The sequence below is a fragment of the Onychomys torridus genome, chromosome 16 (genome assembly GCF_903995425.1).
Source record: "Onychomys torridus chromosome 16, mOncTor1.1, whole genome shotgun sequence".
Taxonomy (NCBI): Eukaryota; Metazoa; Chordata; class Mammalia; order Rodentia; family Cricetidae; genus Onychomys; species Onychomys torridus.
The window spans coordinates 44900603-44920128 of NC_050458.1; the positions used below are offsets into that span (position 1 = coordinate 44900603).

Sequence of the window (19526 nt, forward strand, 5' to 3'; positions counted from 1 at the left end):
GCCCGCAAATCCAGAAACACTGGAGTGGACCTTAGCTGGGGTTCCAAGTTCATCCCAGTGGATTTCAACCAAAGGCCTGGGTTTCTGCGCATTAGGACCAAGTCTTTAGGTACAGAGCTTTGGCTAAGAATTCAGTCCCTTGTATCTCCAAGAGCAGCTGAGTTGCTGTGACAACCAGAAAAAAAGCATGATCCGTTGATCCTGGGCATCCTTTATTTTTGCATAGGCATAAATTAGTCTGGAGAGGGTTTTGTTTGTTTAAAAAGGAACCAGCAGTGCAGCATCTGTCACAGGAGAGTGAGTGAGACAAGCCCCGCAGGCAGGGCTGTGCAGGCTATCCCTTCCCAGAACACCTAACGGCTCCTGCTTGCCCCCGCCTGGCATCTCCCCCTGGCCCTTCCCATAGGCCAGGAACTGGGAACTGAGTAGCAGCTGGTGCCCCTCAGAGTGGGGCTAGCAATCAAGGCTGGAGCTTTTCAGTTAAACCAGACCTTGAGAATTCTGTATATAGTACAGCGGGCCGTTCAGTCTAAGGCCTCTTCCTCCTCCTCACACAAGGGAACTTCTGCCAGCCTCCCCCCCTACACACAGCCCCTGCCTAACTGCCCCCATAGAGAAGGAGTCAGAAAGGAAACTAAGAAAGAGCTGAGAGCCCAAGGGAGTTGCTTTAGAGTGGGCAGGACCCTCACTAGGGTCTCATTAGCTGGGATAGCCTAGTGTAACCTGACACCTTGAGCCACACCGTGGCTATTGGCACTGGACCAGGAGAACCCACAAAGTGGTGTCTCCTCTCTTCTAGGCTACCCTGATGGAATGGCCCCAAAGAGCCTAGGTCCTCCCTTGGGGGAATGGAAAGCTTGCTCTGGAGCACAGGCAGGATGCAGCAGGAATGAAGTAGGGCAGACCCTCATCCCACAGAAGAAGAAAAAGCAATGGTCCCCAGCACTGGGGACCTTCTAGGTTGGCACAGACAGCAGTCCTCAGAGGCACACAGGAGCTGGTACCCCCAGGATACAAGAAACCCTAGGGGCCCTGTGGGCCACGGTACCTGCCATGCTGGAAGAGCACAGCAGCCTCTGAGTCCTTTACCAGGCCCTGGTCTGCAGAGACAATCCCCGCTGCAGAGTGCTGAGCACTGCCCTAAAAGGCCACGAGACCCCCCAGCTCACCCCACTGGGGCTCTGGCTTAGTGTGCCCATGGCTTTGGCACCTACCAGGAGCTCCCTGGGGCCAAGCCCTCCACCAAATAGTCTCACTTCCTGACCCCCAGTCCTCCGAAGTACGCTACATGTCTGCACCCCGGCGGGCGCCTAGCTCAGGAGGAAGGACTGAGGCGCGGAGCCGGCTGGCAAGCTGAAGCTGCTGGCTGTGCAGAGAGCCCGTTCATGTGCCGCCTCTTCCTTCTTGCTCTGGAAGTCAGCGCTATCAAGCGTGTGCGGGCAGGTGGTGCGGTGCTGGGCACCTACTCTCGGCGGGCGCGGGGGTCGACGCTGGGAAGGGTGAGCCTCCCAGGTGGCTAGCGGCAGGCACGAGGTCTCAGAGGGCTAGTGGGCGGGCTCTCCGTGCACCCGGAAGCGGTAGATGCACGTGTACTCAGGGTGGCCCCAGTTGGTCAGGATCCGGAGCTCCACGACTTGGTATGTGGCCATCTTAGAGGCCTAGGTGGAGAGGAGGGATTCAATGTCACGGGGGTCTCTTGACACCTCACCAACAGAAGGGGCTGAAGCGGGGAGTCACTCCAGCAGCTAGGAGTCTGCTCCCCTGGGGCTCAAATTAAAAACAAAAAAACCCCTGAATTTCTAAAGTTTCTATTTCCTCGAACAAAGTTTCTAGGCCAAAGTCCCTGGGGGACTTCAGGGTTCCTAGGGCTACTACGCATGTGAGCGGGCCCTTGGGCCATATGTGAACAGTCTGAGTACCAAAGGCCAGCACAGTTCATCTGAGACTGATGAATTCATTCCCAGTCACAGTTAGCATTATTGTGCATAGAACTTTCATAGGAAGCTTGTGAACAGGGTTTGCTTTTTTTCTGGTGTCTAGCCTGTACTTTGTTCTTTTTTAAAAATTAATTAATTTATTTATTATTATTATTTTTGGCCAGAGCTGAGGACTGAACCCAGGGCCTTGTGCTTGCTAGGCAAGTGCTCTACCACTGAGCTAAATCCCCAACCCTGTACTTTGTTCTTAAAAGCCATAGTGTTATAGGGCTGAGAGCTGGGCCAGCAGTTAAGAGCACTGGCTACTCTTCCATGTGATCCAGGTTCAATTCCCAGCACCTGCAGGGCAACTTCTAGTTGTCTGTAACTCTGGTTCCAGGGCATCCAAAGTCCTCTTCTGGCCTCCTAGGGCACCAGGCAAACAAACGGTGCATACACACACACACACACACACACACACACACACACACACACACACACACGCACGCAGAGGAAAAAACACCAACCAAAGAATTGAAATGAACTGAGCCCCATCCCTCACACCAGAACCTGCCTCTGTCCTAGAAGATCGGAAGCTCACTATTTAGGTCACATGCCCTGTCCAAAACTCTGGCTGAGTGCACATCCCATAAGCACACAGTCCTGTACCTGGAAATAGAAGGTCTGGATGGGCTCCCCATCCTGGTCATAGGCAAATGTGCCAAGAAGTGTCCCTTCCTGCTGGAGGTCTTCATCAAAGCCCTGCAGAGAAGCATGCAGGATGGGGATCAGGGAGGGCCACTGTACTCTCACAGCTGGTGTCTCCACTGCAGCCTCAGACAGCTACACCAAAGGGCCAGGTCTCAAACTGGCTCTCCTTTTAAATGCTGCATTAACCCCCTCACTGCCAGAGCCACCTAAATGTGACTCTCAGCCAAGACACCCTCCCCCTTTTATCCTCATACAGAGCAGGTACTCACGAAGATGGCGAAGTCCTTGGGAGCACTGGAGATGGTGCTGTTGGGGGACAAGGCCTTGGGCACATGTTCTAAGGTGACCGCTGTGGGGCGGATGCGGGCAGAGAGGCGGACCACAGCAAAGCCCTGAGGCCCCTGGAAGGCCCAGCAGTTGCCTGGGTGCACATCTGGCTGGAGAGGGTGGAAGGCATGTCAGCTAAGGGCTTTAATACAGGCCTGGCTGAGATGGGGCTCCCCCGCTGCGTTCAGAGTGCACTGGGCCCTCACTGGTTACTCACCTGGAGGATGACTCGGGGTGACTGGGAGTGGTACCACAGGGGGATGCCGAAGAGGCTGAGGAGGGCGGTCTTTGTCTCGTACGTCTCAGAGCACCGGGTACTGATGACACTGGCTCCTGTCACAGCAAAGGGGTCTGTTTGTGTTTTCCCCCCCGGAGCTGAGGACCGAACCCGGGGCCTCACGCTTGCTAAATCCCCAACCCCAAAAGAAAGGTTTTTAAACTCATAATGGGGAGGCCCAATAAGCTCTGGGGGTTCCAAGAAGGAAGAGCATGGAGACAAGTACCTAAGCCCAGCCCTTAGTTCTAACCTAGATTCACAAGACCTCTCCCAGCCAGGGATGCCACTCAGTGCCTCACGGCTTCCCTCAGCTGTCTCTGGCCTTGGTTGGGGGTCCAGGTTGGGTGGGTGTCTGGTTGGTACTGGCCCCAAACCCTGGCTGCTTAGCTCTGTGCTGCCTGGCAGACTCGGGCCTAGCCATGGTAAGGCCCAAGAGAAGGCCAAGCAGTGGAGGCAGCAGACACACCTCCCGATTCCAGGGCGTAGTCCACCATTCCGATACGGTCCTCACTGTAGCGCTGCAGGGCCTGCTTGACGATCCGGTGCACTTGCTAAAACAAGTCCCGGGGAACAGAGATGTGGATGGGCACAGACATTGCATGCATACCCATGGGCTGACCCTACTAGACTAGCACCAGTGGTACCCAAGCCGGTCTTGCACCTCCACCACCCACACTTGGCCTGGAACATACACCCAAACCTCCAGCCAGGAGGGTCCATCACTTATGTCCTAGGACGGATGAGGAGCTGGCAATGTAGGAGTGTTCAGGTCTACAGCTTCCAGGGGAGAAAGCAGTGTGCTGGGAGGGTGGTCACCCTTACCTCCTCTGTCACCCCAACCACGCCTTCTTTCTGCAGGGTCCGTCCCAGAGAAGCTGCCGCCTCCCTGGCTGACTTGCCCTGCATCTCAGCCATGCTGGCAAGGATTTTGCTCTCCAGCTCCTGCAGCTGAGCATGCATCTCATCTCTCTGTAGGAGTCCGCTACGGGCACCCTTATCTCGGAGAAGGAACTGACTGACCCAGTCAGGGAACTGGGATTCCACCTAGGGACAGAGGCAGGATCACTAAGAAGCTTGTAGGAACGGCAGGGCTATGGCAGGGCTGGTGGACTATCACTCAGGGAGGGAGCAAAGCCAGAAGGGAAGGAGACCCTGGGAGAGAGGTTAGAGTTAGGAACTACTTTTCTGGGAACAGTGACCAGGCACGGATAGCATTTCCCCCAGAGTCCAGGTCTGCACTGAGCCTCCAGAACAGCTGGCCGGGGTACTGCCTTGGCTGATGGACCCCGCCCCCAGGTGGGTGGTCTCAGAGGGGAGGGTGTTCCACAGGGCTTTGAGTAATTCCCAACTCACATCAGCTCTGGCAGCCTGGATTTTCTGTGGCAACAGTCCCACTTCATCTGCCACCGAGTTCTGCCTCAGAGTCAGGGCAGCCAGCTCCTGCCGCAGGCTGGCCAGCTGGGCTTCCAGCCGTGCCAGCTCCTTCATAGAGCTCTCCTGGAAGGCCTCCTGGGTCATCCTAATCCCAGAGGGAGGGAAGCGAGGGAAGGCCATGCTGAGGAAGGCAGAGGACCCCTGGCTGACTCCTGTCATAAGGTGTATCCCATTGCTCACTGTGTGTGAAGGAGCAGGGCTGCCTGTGCAGTCTGGCAGCAGAACCCAGCACAGGAGCTTGGGAACCAGCTGGCCTGATTCCCTCTAAGCTTGGAGTACACAATTCACAATGCCATGGCTTCCCATGCCTTCACAACCTGGTCCCAAGAGCATAAGCCACCGAGAAGAGACCAGCTCCAGTTTCACCCAGTGCCTGTCCCTGCCACCCCCAGTCCTTACCAACCTGCCCTGTACCTTAGAGGCTGCGGGCAGGGCCTAAACTAAGTCTCAACCAGCCTTCCTCAAGGGAGCAGACCGAGCACTAACGGGGTGGCAGAGCAGGCCGGATGGCAACTATTACCTTTGCCATTCTGTCTTCAGCTGCTGGACACGAGCCGCAGACTCCTGGGAGCGGGAAGGACAAGGACAAGAAATCTGAAGACCTGTTCTGTGGGGGAGTCTTTGCTTAACCACACCCCTGCCTCGGGGTCTCCCGGCTCTTTCAGCAGAGACCAAACCAGTTGAAGTCCTTCTGTGAGTCCCCCAGACTCCTTCCCACCTAGGTAAGTTTACGGTCACTGAGCACAGACACACCCGGCACAACTGCCGTCCTTGCCCCATGCACGTTCCAGGGGGCACCGTGGAGCTTCTATCTGAGGCAAGTCAGCCCTGGAGAAGGCTACTCAACATCCTAGCAGTGTCTGTGGAAGAACCACGGACAGGTCTAAGTTTGGGTGAGATCCCAGCGCACGGCTCCATGCCACTGACCTGAGAGGCCTGGACAATCTTCTTGAAGAGGTCTTCTGAGTCTTGGTGATGCTCTGCCCTCAGGGCGGCCAGTTCTTCCTGCCAGATATGAGGAGGAAGCTGGCCTTAGTGTTCACTCTGTTTTGTTTTAGACTGTCTGTGTAGCCCTGGCTGTCCTGGACTCACTCTGTAGACCAGGCTGGCCTCAAACTCAGAGATCCGCCTGCCTCTGCCTCCTGAGTGCTGGGACTAGAGGTGTGTGCCACCATGTCCCGACAGACTGAGGTCTGACAGCTAGCATTGGAGGAACACATGTGACTAGGATGTGGTCTGACTGGGTTCGTTCTGGGACTCTTAACTCCAGGGTTTCAGCTCCTGGCCTTATGCTACAAGGCTCTGAAACCAAGGACTACACACATTACTGGTGTCAGGCACTATGCTGGGCACCCACCATGGGAAATGGAGCATCATCTGGACAGGGTTCCTGGCAAGTGACTCTATATTACACACTACTGTCTACCTCACGCCCTGTGGGGCCTCCTGCACCAAACATGTGTCTTTCAGGGTTTTCTATGGCAGCACCCTCAGGGATGTGTGGTCCCACACCCAGGCAATGCTGTCCCCTCACCTGCATACGAGCCACTGTGTCCCTGCGCAAGTCCTCCTTCAAGGCAGCCTCACGGCGGCTCACCAACCCTTCCAGGAGAGACAGGGTATCCTCGTGGCTCAGGCCACTGCTGCCGCCTCCGTGGCCAGTGGCCCCTTGCCGCAGCTCCAGCCGTTCCAGCCGTATGGCCTCCTTCTGCCAGTTGGAAGAGAACTCGGCAGCAAGAGCCTCCAGGCGCCGCTCCAGGGAGTGCACCCGGGAAAGAATCCGCTGCTCAGCCTAGTGGGGCCAGGGGGAAGAAGAGAGGTTGAGGGGCCAGGGGAGCCTACCACAAGGCTTTCTGGGATGGCCACTGAAACAGCTGGCAGAGAGAAGAGAATTTGAGGGGCTTCTGACTCAGCACAGTTGGGACATGGCAGCTAGGTGTAGTAGTGCACACCTTTAATCCCAGCACTCAGGAGGCAGGGGCAGGTGGATCTCTGTGAGTTCGAGGCCAGCCTGGTCTATAGAGTGAGTTCCAGGACAGCCAGAGATATCTAGTAAGACTCTCACTTGAAAAAACAAAAACAAAGAAACAAAGTCTGGGACATGGCTAGCAGCTGTAGCATATGCCAGGAGATACAGGGTGCACACTACGGGTGCGGCCAAGGCTCCCTAAACATCGGAGCCCAATGTGGAGGGAAAGGTGGCTGGGAGACGGGTCTGAACACAGGGACTAGCCACGAAAATTCCGTGAAGTTGGAGGATGGCCACAGGGACCCAGCAGGGCAGCCCATGAGCTGTTTAAAATTGGGAGGGGGCCAGGCGGTGGTGGCGCATGCCTGTAATCCCAGCACTCGGGAGGCAGAGGCAGGTGGATCTCTGTGAGTTCGAGGCCAGCCTGGTCTCCAAAGCAAGTTCCAGGACAGCCTCCAAAGCTACAGAGAGAAACCCTGTCTCGGAAAAAAAAAACAAAAATAAATAAATAAAATAAAATTGGGAGGGGGCAGCTCTCGACTTTCAAGTGCTTTTGCTCTTCCCTAGATAACGACACCAAAGGATGTATGGTTTGAAAGCTTTGCATTTCCCTCATTTAAATGAATGTCCTACAGAGAAGATACAGTAATAGCCATTTGGACCAAGGGTGGTATCTGATAGTGTGTCATGAATTCTGAAGACTGGTTGGCCAAACAACAAAATCTTTGCCAAGAGAAATTACAAAATGCAATCTAACAGTCGGCCCTTAAAGAGTAAAGGACTTTGGGGCAGAGGTCTCAGGTTTTAGAAATTCTGTTTCACACATATGCTCGCATGACTCAAAAGGCAGCAAGCAGACTCCCATCCCAGCCTGCCCTGCCCTGTCCTGCCATCACTGCTCTAAATCAGCCGTCTTCACTGGTGTCTTCACACTGGCGGAAGCCAGGCCAAGCTCTGCTGGCTTTACTTCCCCTTTCCACATGAAAAGAGGCCCAAGACTGCGTTGCTCCTCATCTCTTCAAAGGGTAATTTTAAAAGGAGTTTGCAGATGGCGGGAGATGCCATCATTTTAAGAAGTAAGATCAGCCAGGCGTTGGTGGCGCACACCTTTAATCCCAGCACTCAGGAGGCAGAGGCAGGCAGATCTCTGTGAGTTCGAGGCCAGCCTGGGCTACAGAGTGAGTTCCAGGACAGGCACCAAAACTACACAGAGAAACCCTGTCTCAAAAAAACAAAAACAACAACAAAAAAGGTCATACTCAGAAAAAGTACCATGCTGGAACGTATGATTTAAAATGTGGCAAGCCTAACTCTTCAGGTACAAGCAAAGTTCAAATCACTAGAGGACAAAGAGTTTGGGGGGTTATTTTCTTGAGAAAGGGTCTCACTCTTAGTCCAGACTGTCCTGCAGGTTGCTATGTAGTCCAGGCTAACTGCAAATTCACGGGATTCTCCTGCCTCAGCCTCTCAAGTGCTATGACTACAGATGTGAGCCACCATGCCCTGCTGAGACAGAGATTTGTGTGTGTGTGCCATGCTCCCATGTGTGTATGCATATGTGTGTGCACATGTATATAAAGATGTACTCGCTTGTGCACCAGGGGAGGCCAGAGGCTGACATTAGCTGTTTCTCTCTATGGCTCTCCATCTATTTTGTGAGACAGGCTCCCTCACTGAACCCGGAGCTGCTCACCATTTCGGCTAGCTGATTAGCCAACAAGCCCTTGAGATCCACCTGACTCCACTGCCACCCCCAGCACCAGGGTTATAGGTGTGACTAGTCATCCTGGGGACCTGAACTCAGGCCTCACACTCACACAGCAAGCACGCTGTGCCTTGAGCCAGCCCCTCTAGCCCTGGGACAGTGTTGGGTGTCCTGTATTTCTACTTCATTCTGGTTATATCCACTTGTTACCACAAGTAGCTGCAGCCCCTGAGAGCAAGACCTGAGCAGATTATAAACTGACCACTGTCTCTTACTCCCTCGTCCGCAGCCCCTGCAGAGTGGCCTGGCAGCTGCTTGCTGGAGAGGCTTCCCTCTCCTTACCTCCCCCTCCTTGAATCTGGTCTGTCCCTGATACTCACTTCTGCAGGTCCCAACTTATCTGGCTTGTTTTCCCCCTCCTAGAACACAGCTGAACTGCTGTGGGAGCCCAGGCTAGCCTACCAGGTGAACACTAAGCAACTAGCACAGTCTGTCCTGGTTCAGCCCAGAAGGGCCCCCCTGGGCCTTCCAGACCTACAGCCACTGCATACTTAAAGTCTTAAGCCACACGTTTAAGTTGGGGAAGGGGGGAGGTGCCTGATGGGGATGTTGCACACAGAAGCCGTGGCAACATGGAGAAATCACACCAAAAGACCACAAGACCGTTGGCCAGCCCCTTCCTTCTGCTTTCTGAGCACGCACGTAACTTGAGCTGTGTTTAGGGGTCAGTTAGCTCCCCCATGACCTCCACCTCACACAGCCAGGGAAAGGGTGTGAGCTGCGGTACCACTTGGAAAGTCAGGCTGGAGAAGTCTGCTCACCGCCCTCAGCACCCCTGGACTCACCTGGAAGTGCGGGGAGGCATCTCTGGATTCCCACACCTCCGGCTGCCTCCTGTTCTCCTTTGCTGCCCACCAGGAGGCCAAGGTGGGTTGCAATGTATGCAGCCCAAAGGGGTAAAAATACCAAGCACCTAGGCACAGGGAGAGCGTGCTTAGAACCTGTCATACGGCCTGTGTCACCCATTGTGAGTCCTGTGCTACCAGGGGTGGAAACGACACCCCATGACCTCACAGCACATGCATGCTAACATCACCCGGGTTCCTTCGCTCATTCCACAGACAGTGAGACTTTTGTGAGAGCACCTTCCTTGCCCAGCTCCAGATTTCCAGGGGTGGAACCCAGCCCCGACGGGAGCATACACCTCTCAGTGCACAGTCCTCTGGGGAGCTTTGACAACTACCACTGGCTGCCCTGTCCAGAAGAAGGATTCAATGGCTCAAGTGGCCATTTGTGAGGGGGCTCAGCAGCTCTCCAGCTCCATGGGCTGCTGACACTGAACATCACTCAAGAGAACACAGCACCCACCGGCTTCAAGGTAGGACACTGAGGCCCCAGGATCAGGACCCAAGACTGCAGTCACAGAGAAATGGAGCACCGGAAAAAAACATCTGTCTGCCACTTAGTTACAAACCTTGAGCAGGGAAGGGAAGGGAGTCTACACAGTCGCTAGGTGTGTAGACAACACACACACACACACACACACACACACACACACTCCCTGAGCAGCCACGTGAACTGGCTGTGACATCAGCTCTGTCAACCCCATGAGGAAAGGGTGACACTCAGGCTGAGCTGTGCTTCACGCCTGGGAAAGTGCTGACAGAACAGACACCACACTATCGTGAGTAATAAGAGAATTATTATTTTAAGGGTGATGCCCAGTTTCCACTAGGTACGAACAAGTTGTTCTTGTAATAGGAAACAAAAAGGAAACCAACATTTGGAAAAATGTCCTGCCCTCTTATTAATAAAAGTACGCCGAGCGCTTCTGGTGGTGGTGGCACTTCTTTAATCCCAGCACTCGGGAGTTCAAGGCCAGCCTGCTCTTCAGAGAGTTCTAGGACAGCCAGGGCTACACAGAAAAACCTTGTCTCAAAAAAAAAAAAAAAAAAAAAAAGTACAAGACTATAAACCAACTTTCTACAAGCTACTGCAGTCACTGAGAGTGAGCCTGGGACTACACAGCTCAATCACACGAAACCGGAAACTCAGTGAGACTGTCCTGTGAGAAGCGGAACACAGGAGGCAAAGACGCCAAGAAGGTTCTGTGACAGGCAGAATGAGACAGAGCCGTGGGTAAGTGGCTCTGAGTGTCCCAGCCAGTTCTCTTACTGCTGTTTCACGGCTTCTAGCTTAAAGGCAGCCAAAGGTTTCACTTGATCTTGTAAAAACAATCCACTTGCACAGACTGTCCTGATTTGGAATAGAGGGAAGGAAAATAGCTGCTCCTAATAATAGCTCAGAGTTCCTGCTTGCTACCCACAGAGTAGCTGTCCAGGGGCGTGTACTCCAGAGGCACCCTGTACTACAGCAAGGTCAGATGAGGCATATCCCCTCAGCCCTGGGATACTCTCAGACAGGGCAGCCTGGGTCTGTTGGTGGGGTTGGGGAGTGGCAAAGTCTAGCCCAGGGCTCTGCCTGGGATCCAGCCCACTGGATCACTGTTATCCAGTGTCTACCACACCCCACCCCTGGATCACTGTTATCCAGTGTCTACCACACCTCACCCCTGGATCACTGTTATCCCCCACACCACACCACACCCCTGGATCACTGTTATCCCAGTGTCTACCACACCTCACCCCTGGATCATTGTTATCCCCCACACCACACCCCTGGATCACTGTTATCCCCCACACCACACCACACCCCTGGATCACTGTTATCCCCCACACCCTACCCCTGGATCACTGTTATCCCTCACACCCCACCCCTGGATCACTGTTATTCCCCACACCACACCCCTGGATCACTGTTATCCAGTGCCTGCCACACCACACCCCTGCCTCTAGCTTCCCTCTCTTCCACCCCTGCTCACCATAAGTCAGACCAGTCAGGAACAGCAGGAACAGGAGGAACCACAGGAAAGTCTTCAGGTTCAGTGGGAAGTGCCTGGACCTCAGGAGGCAGACAGAAGGCAGACATCAGACCGGGCTTCACCCAGTCCCTGGGGGCTTTCCTAGAACTCTACACTAGAGTTAAAGCATGTACCCTTGAGCTTCCCGTGGGACAAGGGCTGGACTAGTCCACTAGAATGGGACCTGTAGGTCCTAAGGGAAATTTTGGCTCTATGTATTTTAAATCTTATTTTTAATTATGTGTATTATGTGTGTAGACATATATGTAGGTGAGTGTAGATGCTTTCAGAGTCCAAAAGAAGGTATTGGATCCCCTGGAACTGGAGTTACAGACGGCTGTGAGCCACCTTGTGGGTGCTGGGAATTGAACTCAGTTCTCTGGAAGAGCTACCAGTGCTCTAACCACTGGGCCATCTCTCCAGCCTCCCCACACACCCACCACACATATATTTTGAAGATATGTCTTTATATTTGAAAGAAGGTCTTGATAGGTAGCCCAGGCTGATCTGGACTCCCTATGTAGGTAGGTCAGGCTGGTTTCAGACTCAGTCCTGACTGAGTCTCGATTCTCTCAGGTTCTTTGGTGACTCTCCCTCTTTCCAGCAGCACTAGTCACGCTCCAGGACCTGGGCTTGGCCACAAGCGCCCTCATCTCCTGGTCTAACCTTTGTTCTCCGCCCAAGGGATATGGCCCTAAACCTCTGTTCTGCTGGTTTGGGAACTTGCGGAATAACCCCACAGCATCCTCAGACAATGCCTCTTCATGGCTTCTGACCATGAGCAGAAATCTGGAATGCAGCCTGTCCTAGGCCTAAGGAGTCAGAACTTTCTACCCCGCTTTTGAATTAGTGCCTTACAGCTTGCCAGTGGGCGCAAAGCCACCCTTTCTCTGAGGATGGGAAGTGGCTGGGCTGGGTGGCACTTGGTTCTTAGGAAGGACCCAGGTGAAGCACAAACCTGTGTCCCAGAGTGTGGCTGGAAGAGTTATTAACTAGGGAGGAAAACCTGCCTATACCAAAGGCTACATGTGGACTGGGAACCTTCAGGGAACAGTGGACCACATTCCAGCTCAGATGCTCTGTCAGGCCCTGTGGTACCAGGTCGTGCTGGTTCATCATCAAGTCTCGCTCACCTGGTTAAGACGAAGACGTCCAGGAGGGAGGCAGCAGTCGTCAGACGGTACCAGGTGGTGCCAACCCACCAGTAGAGAAGACCAAAGAGCCGGCCTGAAAAGCGGCCAGTAAGCCTAAGACTTGGTCATACTTAACACACCACCTTTCCCCATCTGTGTGCCCCTGCCCCAACCCTCACCAGGCCCCCTTTGTCTCACTCCACAGTGACCCCTTTCCAAGTCCACCTGCCCAGTCTTCCTATCCCCAACCTGCTCTGCAATGGTTCTGCTAGGGGTCTCCCACAGCTCTTGGCTTCCAGAGATGATTTCACAGCGAGCCTTCCCGACTCCACCTGGGTGCCCAATCACACAGGAAGGACTGACCGCCGCAGAGTGTGGAAGTGGCCTGGCACACGGTGAGCACCCACCTGGGAAAGTGACCAGTGTCCAGACAAATGAGCCTGCCCGAGATGCTGCACTCCTTAACCCTGACCCTGAACTGTGCTGGTCAGAGTCCGCGTAGCCTGTAGGGGAAAGGGAGGAAGGAAACTCAGCTCCTCACCGTCACTGTGAGCCCCGGATGTGGAACCTGTTTTCTCCTTGAGGTGAAGCCTCTCATCCTCCTCCCAGAGTGTCAGACTGGCCCAGCACACAGTAGGTCAAGGAATGTTTGTGAGCTGATGAGATGGGAAAACTCCAACATCTTTTTCCTGGTCCTGGGGACTGACTCTAGGACCCGTGCTCGCTGGAGGACTGTGCCTCTGAGCCATGTCCCCAGACCCTGACATCTTATTTCCCTTTGCAGCCCTCTCCTTGCTGACAGTCTCTAGTTCCTTAGAACCAGACAAGAGCATCACTCCTGCATGTAACGGAAATTACTGAGTATTGGCCATGCTTGAGTCCCAGGTTAAACTGCCCAAACACAGTGGTGCAGTTCTGGGTCACTCACAGACTAGTGGAGGAGGAGCCTACAGACGCACAAAGTCCTGGGTGAGAGGCTGCTTGGGCCAGGAGGAAGAGCTTTGGTGTAGATGCCCAGTAAGGAAGGTGTGCACATGTACAAACACACACACACACACACACACACACACACACACACACACACACACGCGCACGTGCGCGCGCGCGCACACACCAGAGACAAGGTTGCAAGCTTGCTAGGCAAATTCTCTACCACTGACACTCTATCCCCAGCTCTCAGTGAAGCTGTGAAGTGTCCATAACATGTGAGGTTATCTCACACTGTCAGGGTGCCCCCTGTCCTCGGTCCCCTGTAGCCCTAGAATCCACTCACACGGGCTAACGGCACCTACCTGCAAAGTCATCCTCTGAAGAGTAGCCTGAGGAAGAGCCGAAAAAGTCCTCTGAGGCCTTGCTCTCCGTGGCGAGCCCATTGGCTTTGCTGCTCTCCGAACCACCTGTTCCTCTCCTCCTCCTCCCCCGCAGGTCCCCGCCTGGCAGGGGACAGGGCCTCTGTCAAGCTCCCACAGCCTCCACCTCGGTGGGCCTGGGGCTGAGATGGGAGGGATTTGGAGGCCAGGTCTTAGGAGGGAGGTCTGGACTACTCACTCCAGTACGGCTCACTGTGGAGACGGTCATCCAGGAGGGCACTCCTGGCAAGGGATGCGGCCCGGGGGCTGCCTATGTAGGACTCTCGGACCACAGACTCGCTGTAGTAGGAGGTGTGAGAGTCAGAGGGGCCGAGCTGTGGAGCTGGGGACAGGCGCTTCATGTTGCTGGATTTCCTCTTCAAAGTCCTGCGGGACAGCCATGAGGGGAGAGGCGGAAAGTGAGCCAACAGCCCTGGCAAGCTCACTTTGCGTGGGTAGGCCTTGTTGCCAGGCGACCAACAACCCATCTACTTCTGACTACTCCCCAGCACAGGTACTTAGGTCTCTGCTCCTAGTACCTATCACTGAATCTCACCAGAGAAGGGGGAGTTCGTTGGTTAGAGACAGAGTCATCATTCAATTCAGGTTTCTAACTTCAAAGCCAAACAAACGTTTTCCCCATGCTTCCTAGTAGGACAAGGAGTTTCCACAACCTACTGAAAACCTGGACTAACCTGACCTGGCTTCCCAGACCTAACCAGAGCCTCAGGGGCCTCATGGCTACAAGGAGGCAGGATAACAAGGCGTTGCTGCCCTGAGTCACGCACGGGCCAGCTACACTGAGGCCCGAAGATGGTGAAATGGGAGGTGTGAGCCTGGGGAAGGCGGCTGGACTGCCACACTCGCCCATAGTAGACTTGCTGCTGTGAGCCCAGCTTACAGCTTTGGTGTTTCCTGCCTGGCTTTTGTGTGAAGCTGCCTCTCCCCACTTCCTGTTCGCTAAACCTGAGGCTGGGTGGCCCCTGCTCACAGTGGGTGCAAAAGGCACCATCCTGGGTCCTGGTATCCTTAAAGATGTGAAGAGAGGCAGGACCCTTTTGATCAAACAGACACAGGCATCTCATCTCCATCTACGACATGGGCAGAAGGAATTGCTGCCTGCCCTGTTCCTACCTGAGAGGACTGTCTTTAAACAGTGCGCTCTGGCTCCCTGCCACAGAGCTGGCACCGCTGCTGCTGCTGCCATCATTATCATCCTGGGAGTAGCGGGTGAGGCGCTGGCTCCGTCTTGACATGATGGGGCAGGGACTCTTCTCCTGAAGAAAGAAACTTGGGGGAGACAGGACAACATCTAAGGTGTGGGGCTCCCCAGAGGGGAGACTCTGGCACCACCTCCCTGAAGAGAAGAGATGCCCTGCACACCCAGGCAATACAGCCCTGGGCTGTGTGTGTACATCTCTCTCCTCTCACCCCTGGCTACTACCTGCCTTGGAATTTACTTAGGACTCAGGGAGCCTCCTCCACAGCCGTTTCCCCAGGGTTTCCTAGTTTATAGGTTGCTTGTCTTTATCCTCCTTGGCACTGAGCTCTGTGGGAGCCAAAACTGGGCCTTGCTCAACCTCTGATGCGAAGCAGGGACTGGTAGATGCTTTGATCACAGCTTCCTGGGGTGTGCCCTCCAGCCCTTCCCCCCACCGGAGCTTTATTGTCTCCCTAAGATGTCCAGCCTCACACCCATTGTCCCCACACCCATGGGGCATGCTTTCCTTCCCTCCTCTTTAGTCACAATCATTGGTTCAGGGCCCCGTCCCAATTGCAGAAACCCTTCCCGTCTACCTTGTCACGGTGTTCCCATTCTGCGGCCCCTCAGCACATTGTGATGATGTGACATCTTGGCGTGACAATGATAAATGACTACTGGCTGCCTGCTTCCTTTCCTACTCATTAATGACCCTGGCATAAAAGCAAGGTGGCCATCATCGCCCTTCTACAAGGGAGGAATCTGAGACACTAGCCTGTAGGTGAGAGCCAGGTCTCTCTGCTGAGACCGGAGAGGCTTCAGGGCCTGGACATCTGCATTCCATCAAAACATTTACAAGTTGTTTGGGAAGTGTTACAGCTCCATATAACATACACTTGGAACCTAGCTGTAAACTATGTGGTTACGCAGCAGTTACACAACAAATATTTGTTAACGAAGAAACGCAGAAGGTGGAGCTGGTGTGTAGTGTTGCAGTCAGTCTGGCCTACAGGACAGTCACAGTCACCCCGTGAGGTGGGGTGAAATTGATAAGGACAAAGTGAAAAGACCTGGCCAGGGACAGCCTTCCACCACGTGAGTGAAGGTAAACAAACTTTTCAGCACTGGAACCCAAAATCAAATCTCAGATTACCAACACAGGCATCTCAGAGCCTTGGGCTGGCAGGGCTTACAAAAATTCATATCCCAACAAGAGTTCCAGGTGTTGCGACTTTGTATCACTTCTGATACTCCTGGTAACACTGCCCTCCCAGTGGTGGGAAACACATTCCAACCCTGACCATAGAAACCAGAAGGTCAGGTTCATCCAGCTAGCAAGACAAGTAGCCTCCTGTCTGGGCTAACTGGCGTCTTCCCAGGTGGGATGCCCCTCCGGCATCCTTCACTCTCTTCAGCAGCGTTGGTAAAGGGACCAACTGGTAGTAGCCAAAGCAGGAAGTTGGCCTGGACCCCCGGGTTGTACTCCAGTCCTTATAAGGTACTTCCACCTGTGATTGCCACCCCCACCTGACAGCTAGGGATACCCACACCCTCCTCCTCTTAACCCCTGCTCTGCTACAACAGATGACGCCTTTGCGCAGTGGGGAGGGGGGGGGGCATTGCAACATGTTTATACAGTACCCACGCTGCTGCTGGCAAGAATCTAAACGTTCTGTGGAGGTGGGGAGGTAGGGTATGGAACACTTCCAGTGTGCCACCTCCCAGCACTCCCAGAGCTGTGTGGCTCTTTATCTTTCATGCTGCATCCTGTTGTCACAAAATAGTTTGCCACAGCGGCCATCCAGGTTTCACAAGATGACAAAGGTCTACACTGTGGGGAGCCGCTAAGATAGACACTCCTCTACCCGGCCATCAGTTACAAAACCCTCAAAGAAAACATCCTTCCCCACTTCAGAGCCCTCATTACAACTGAGACTTGGCCCCTATCTTGGGGAGTCTTACACGTGACATCTCCACTCCACTTCCCGTGGGACACGGGACAAAGTGCTCCAGGCGCTCACCCCACTGTCCTGGCTCTAAGTCACACCCCGGCGGCGCGCGCGATGGCTTTGTTTTGGTTGGGTTGGGTTAAGCTGTTTTGGAACTGAGCTAAGTGGGCCTGTGTCTCTCCTCCCCACCCAGAGTTGTGACAGGCGGCGGTGGCGCAGGCTGGGAACTTCCAGCGCCAGGAATCGGTCAGTGGCACTGCCCTGGGCCGGTTTGGGGCGGCTGGGTCTTGGCTGCCCTCCTCCCCGGAGCCTGCTGGGGAAGTCCCGCCTGGGGACAGCGCCCTCCCCGTGACCGCGATGCGTCAGGGCGCCGGCCCGCGGGTGGCCCGGGCGTGCGCCGCGACGGGGGCTGCTGTGGTCCGGCCTGGCCGGCGCTTCGTCCGGACCGCGACCCGGGTCAGGCCCTCGCGGGGCCGCGGGAGGCGGGCCCACCCCGTCCCTTACCTTGCGTGGCTCTTCCCGCGTCGGGGTCCCGCGGGCGGCGCCGCGGGCTGGTCCGAGCCGGGCCGGGGGCTGCGACGCGAGCGGAGCGGAGACGCGGGACGGCGCGGGGTCGGCGGGCGGACAATGCGGCCGACGGAGGCCCGCGCTGCGCGAGTGGGGCAGGGCGGCGCGCGCGTGGCCCAGTGTGTATGTGTGCGCCTGTCAGTCAACGCTGACAGCCTGCAGCCCATTGGCCGGGCCCAGCCAGCCCGCCCCGCCCTCCGTCGCTGCCCATTGGCCGGTTTGAACACAAAGGCTCCGGCTCGGCCCGCCCTCCGCGTGGGCTCTGGAGTCCGCGCGTGGGAAGCGGAAGGCGAGTGCGACCTCCAAGGCTGAGTGTGCTCTCGAGCTCCCCTGCCCACGCGCGCCCGGCGCAGGGGCCCCAAAGGCTCTCGGTGATGGCGCACACAGGGTGTCGCGGAAATGGCCCGAGGGAAGGGTGCGGGTGGGAAGTGTCTACGGGGGCTCGCGCTGGAGGGTAGTGTGCGGATGGCGTGTCTGCCCATTTTAAAGACAAGGGAACAGGAGCGTGGAGGTTTTCTGTTTCTTTTGCAGAGCCACTCAGAGGTAAAGTTGAGATTAGAAGATTAATACCGTTTTCATTATGAGGTTGATTTTTGGATTCCAGAATGGGCAGGATGCCTACTCAGAACGCCCAGAGTTTGTTTGTTTTCTCCTTCTTCTTCTTCTTCTTCTTCTTCTTCTTCTTCTTCTTCTTCTTCTTCTTCTTCTTCTTCTTCTTCTTCTTCTTCTTCTTCTTCTTCTTCTTCTTCTTCTTCTCCTTCTCCTTCTCCTTCTCCTTCTCCTTCTCCTTCCTTCTCCTTCTCCTTCTCCTTCTCCTTCTCCTTCTCCTTCTCCTTCTCCTTCTCCTTCTCCTTCTTCTCCTTCTTCTCCTTCTTCTCCTTCTTCTCCTTCAACTCAGAGATCCCCCTGCCTCTGCCTCCCGAGTGCTGGGGTTAAAGGCGTGCGCCATCATCACCACCCACCACCAGTGGCTAGAACGCCGAGTTTCACAGCATCACAGCGGCTTTTCTGTTTTAAGGCAGTCGACATCCACAAGAGAAGATAGGGCTGGTGACACATTCTCCCACTTTCCTCCCCTAGAGAGATTACCTGACTCCAGGGGCCTGTGCCCCCACTCCCACCCAAACCGAAAAAGGATGCAGCAGATGCGGCTGGGGACAAAACACTTCTGGTGCAATCTCTTCTAAGGAAGATGAGATCCAGTGCCCATGACTTTAAAGAGCCAAGAGCAGGGGGAGGGGGGTACGGGACAAGAAATGGTAACAAAAGCCGATATAAGGGGCTGGAGAGATGCCTCAGTGGTTAAGGGCACTGACTGCTCTTCCAGAGGACCTGGGTTCAATTCCCAGCAACCACATGGCAGCTCACAACTGTCTGTAACTCCAGTTCAGGAGATCTGATCCTCACACCCATCACCAATGCACATACAAGGAAAAAAAAAAAAAAAAAAGCTGGTATGAGAAGCCAGTAGGAGACTAAAGACACAAAACCGATCATGCTGTATGGGTTCTGCCTCCAGATAAAACCAGACCCCCTTTCTAGACTTTTCACTGTCCCATCTAGAAATGGGATGCTGCCTGCCCTTACAATATTTTAGGACAACTGTGCTCACTAGTGTTACTTCTGAACATCTTGAGCTTGCTGGGAACTGACTCCCGCGTGAATGTTGACTGGAAGAGAAGACACTGGCTAGAAGCAGCCCCTAAGCAGAGGAAGGACTCTCTCAACTCCCTCTTCAGTGCTGGCTCACTCTGATAGTCTTCACCTCCCATGCAGAGGCTGTTTCCTCTGATCCCAGGTGCGGGGTTTGTGCATGTCCGTGACTGGCTGCAGGCAATCTCTCCACGTGGGCTAGGCCTCCACACGTTATTGGGTGCTAATCCTGGGTTCTGTGATTGGAACTTCAATGAAAGGGTTTTTCAGAAGTGATTAGGGATTTTGGAGTGAGATGATCCAGGATTATCAGGGGCCTGTGACAAGAATTCTTTTCAGGAAAGGGCAGGGGTAGGGGAGAGGGGGCGTGTGACCTCTGAGGCAGAGATCAAGTGATGAGTCCCAGAGAGTGGAG

General features: G+C 54.7%; 1 protein-coding gene across 2 annotated transcripts; it reads right to left on the reverse strand.

The window, feature by feature from the left end:
- Positions 1-180: 180 nt before the first annotated feature.
- Positions 181-17605, reverse strand: Sun2 (Sad1 and UNC84 domain containing 2). Of its 2 annotated transcripts, none has more exons than XM_036208484.1 (18): positions 17396-17605; positions 14876-15031; positions 13941-14128; positions 13685-13825; positions 12800-12895; positions 12393-12486; positions 11221-11294; positions 9185-9312; positions 6200-6457; positions 5593-5670; positions 5186-5229; positions 4585-4750; positions 4054-4275; positions 3698-3782; positions 3172-3287; positions 2897-3064; positions 2586-2678; positions 181-1658 (listed from the first exon to the last, which is right to left on the reverse strand). In XM_036208484.1, exons 2-18 carry the CDS (start codon positions 14995-14997, stop codon positions 1545-1547), a joined length of 2187 nt encoding a protein of 728 aa, XP_036064377.1. In that variant the 5' UTR covers positions 14998-15031; positions 17396-17605; the 3' UTR covers positions 181-1544. The 2 variants fall into 2 exon arrangements, with proteins under 2 accessions (XP_036064377.1, XP_036064376.1); XM_036208483.1 differs by having other exon boundaries at positions 11221-11300.
- Between the last annotated feature and the right edge of the window lie 1921 nt (positions 17606-19526).

Excerpts from the sequence above, each read along its gene's own strand:
- Sun2 (XM_036208483.1), bottom strand. The coding sequence starts at position 14,997 with ATGTCAAGACGGAGCCAGCGCCTCACCCGCTACTCCCAGGATGATAAT. Across the intron at positions 12,487-12,799 it reads GACACTGGTCACTTTCCCAG|GCCGGCTCTTTGGTCTTCTC; the intron begins GTGGGTGCTCAC and ends GCCGCTTTTCAG. Across the intron at positions 4,751-5,185 it reads CTGAAGACAGAATGGCAAAG|GATGACCCAGGAGGCCTTCC; the intron begins GTAATAGTTGCC and ends CTCTGGGATTAG.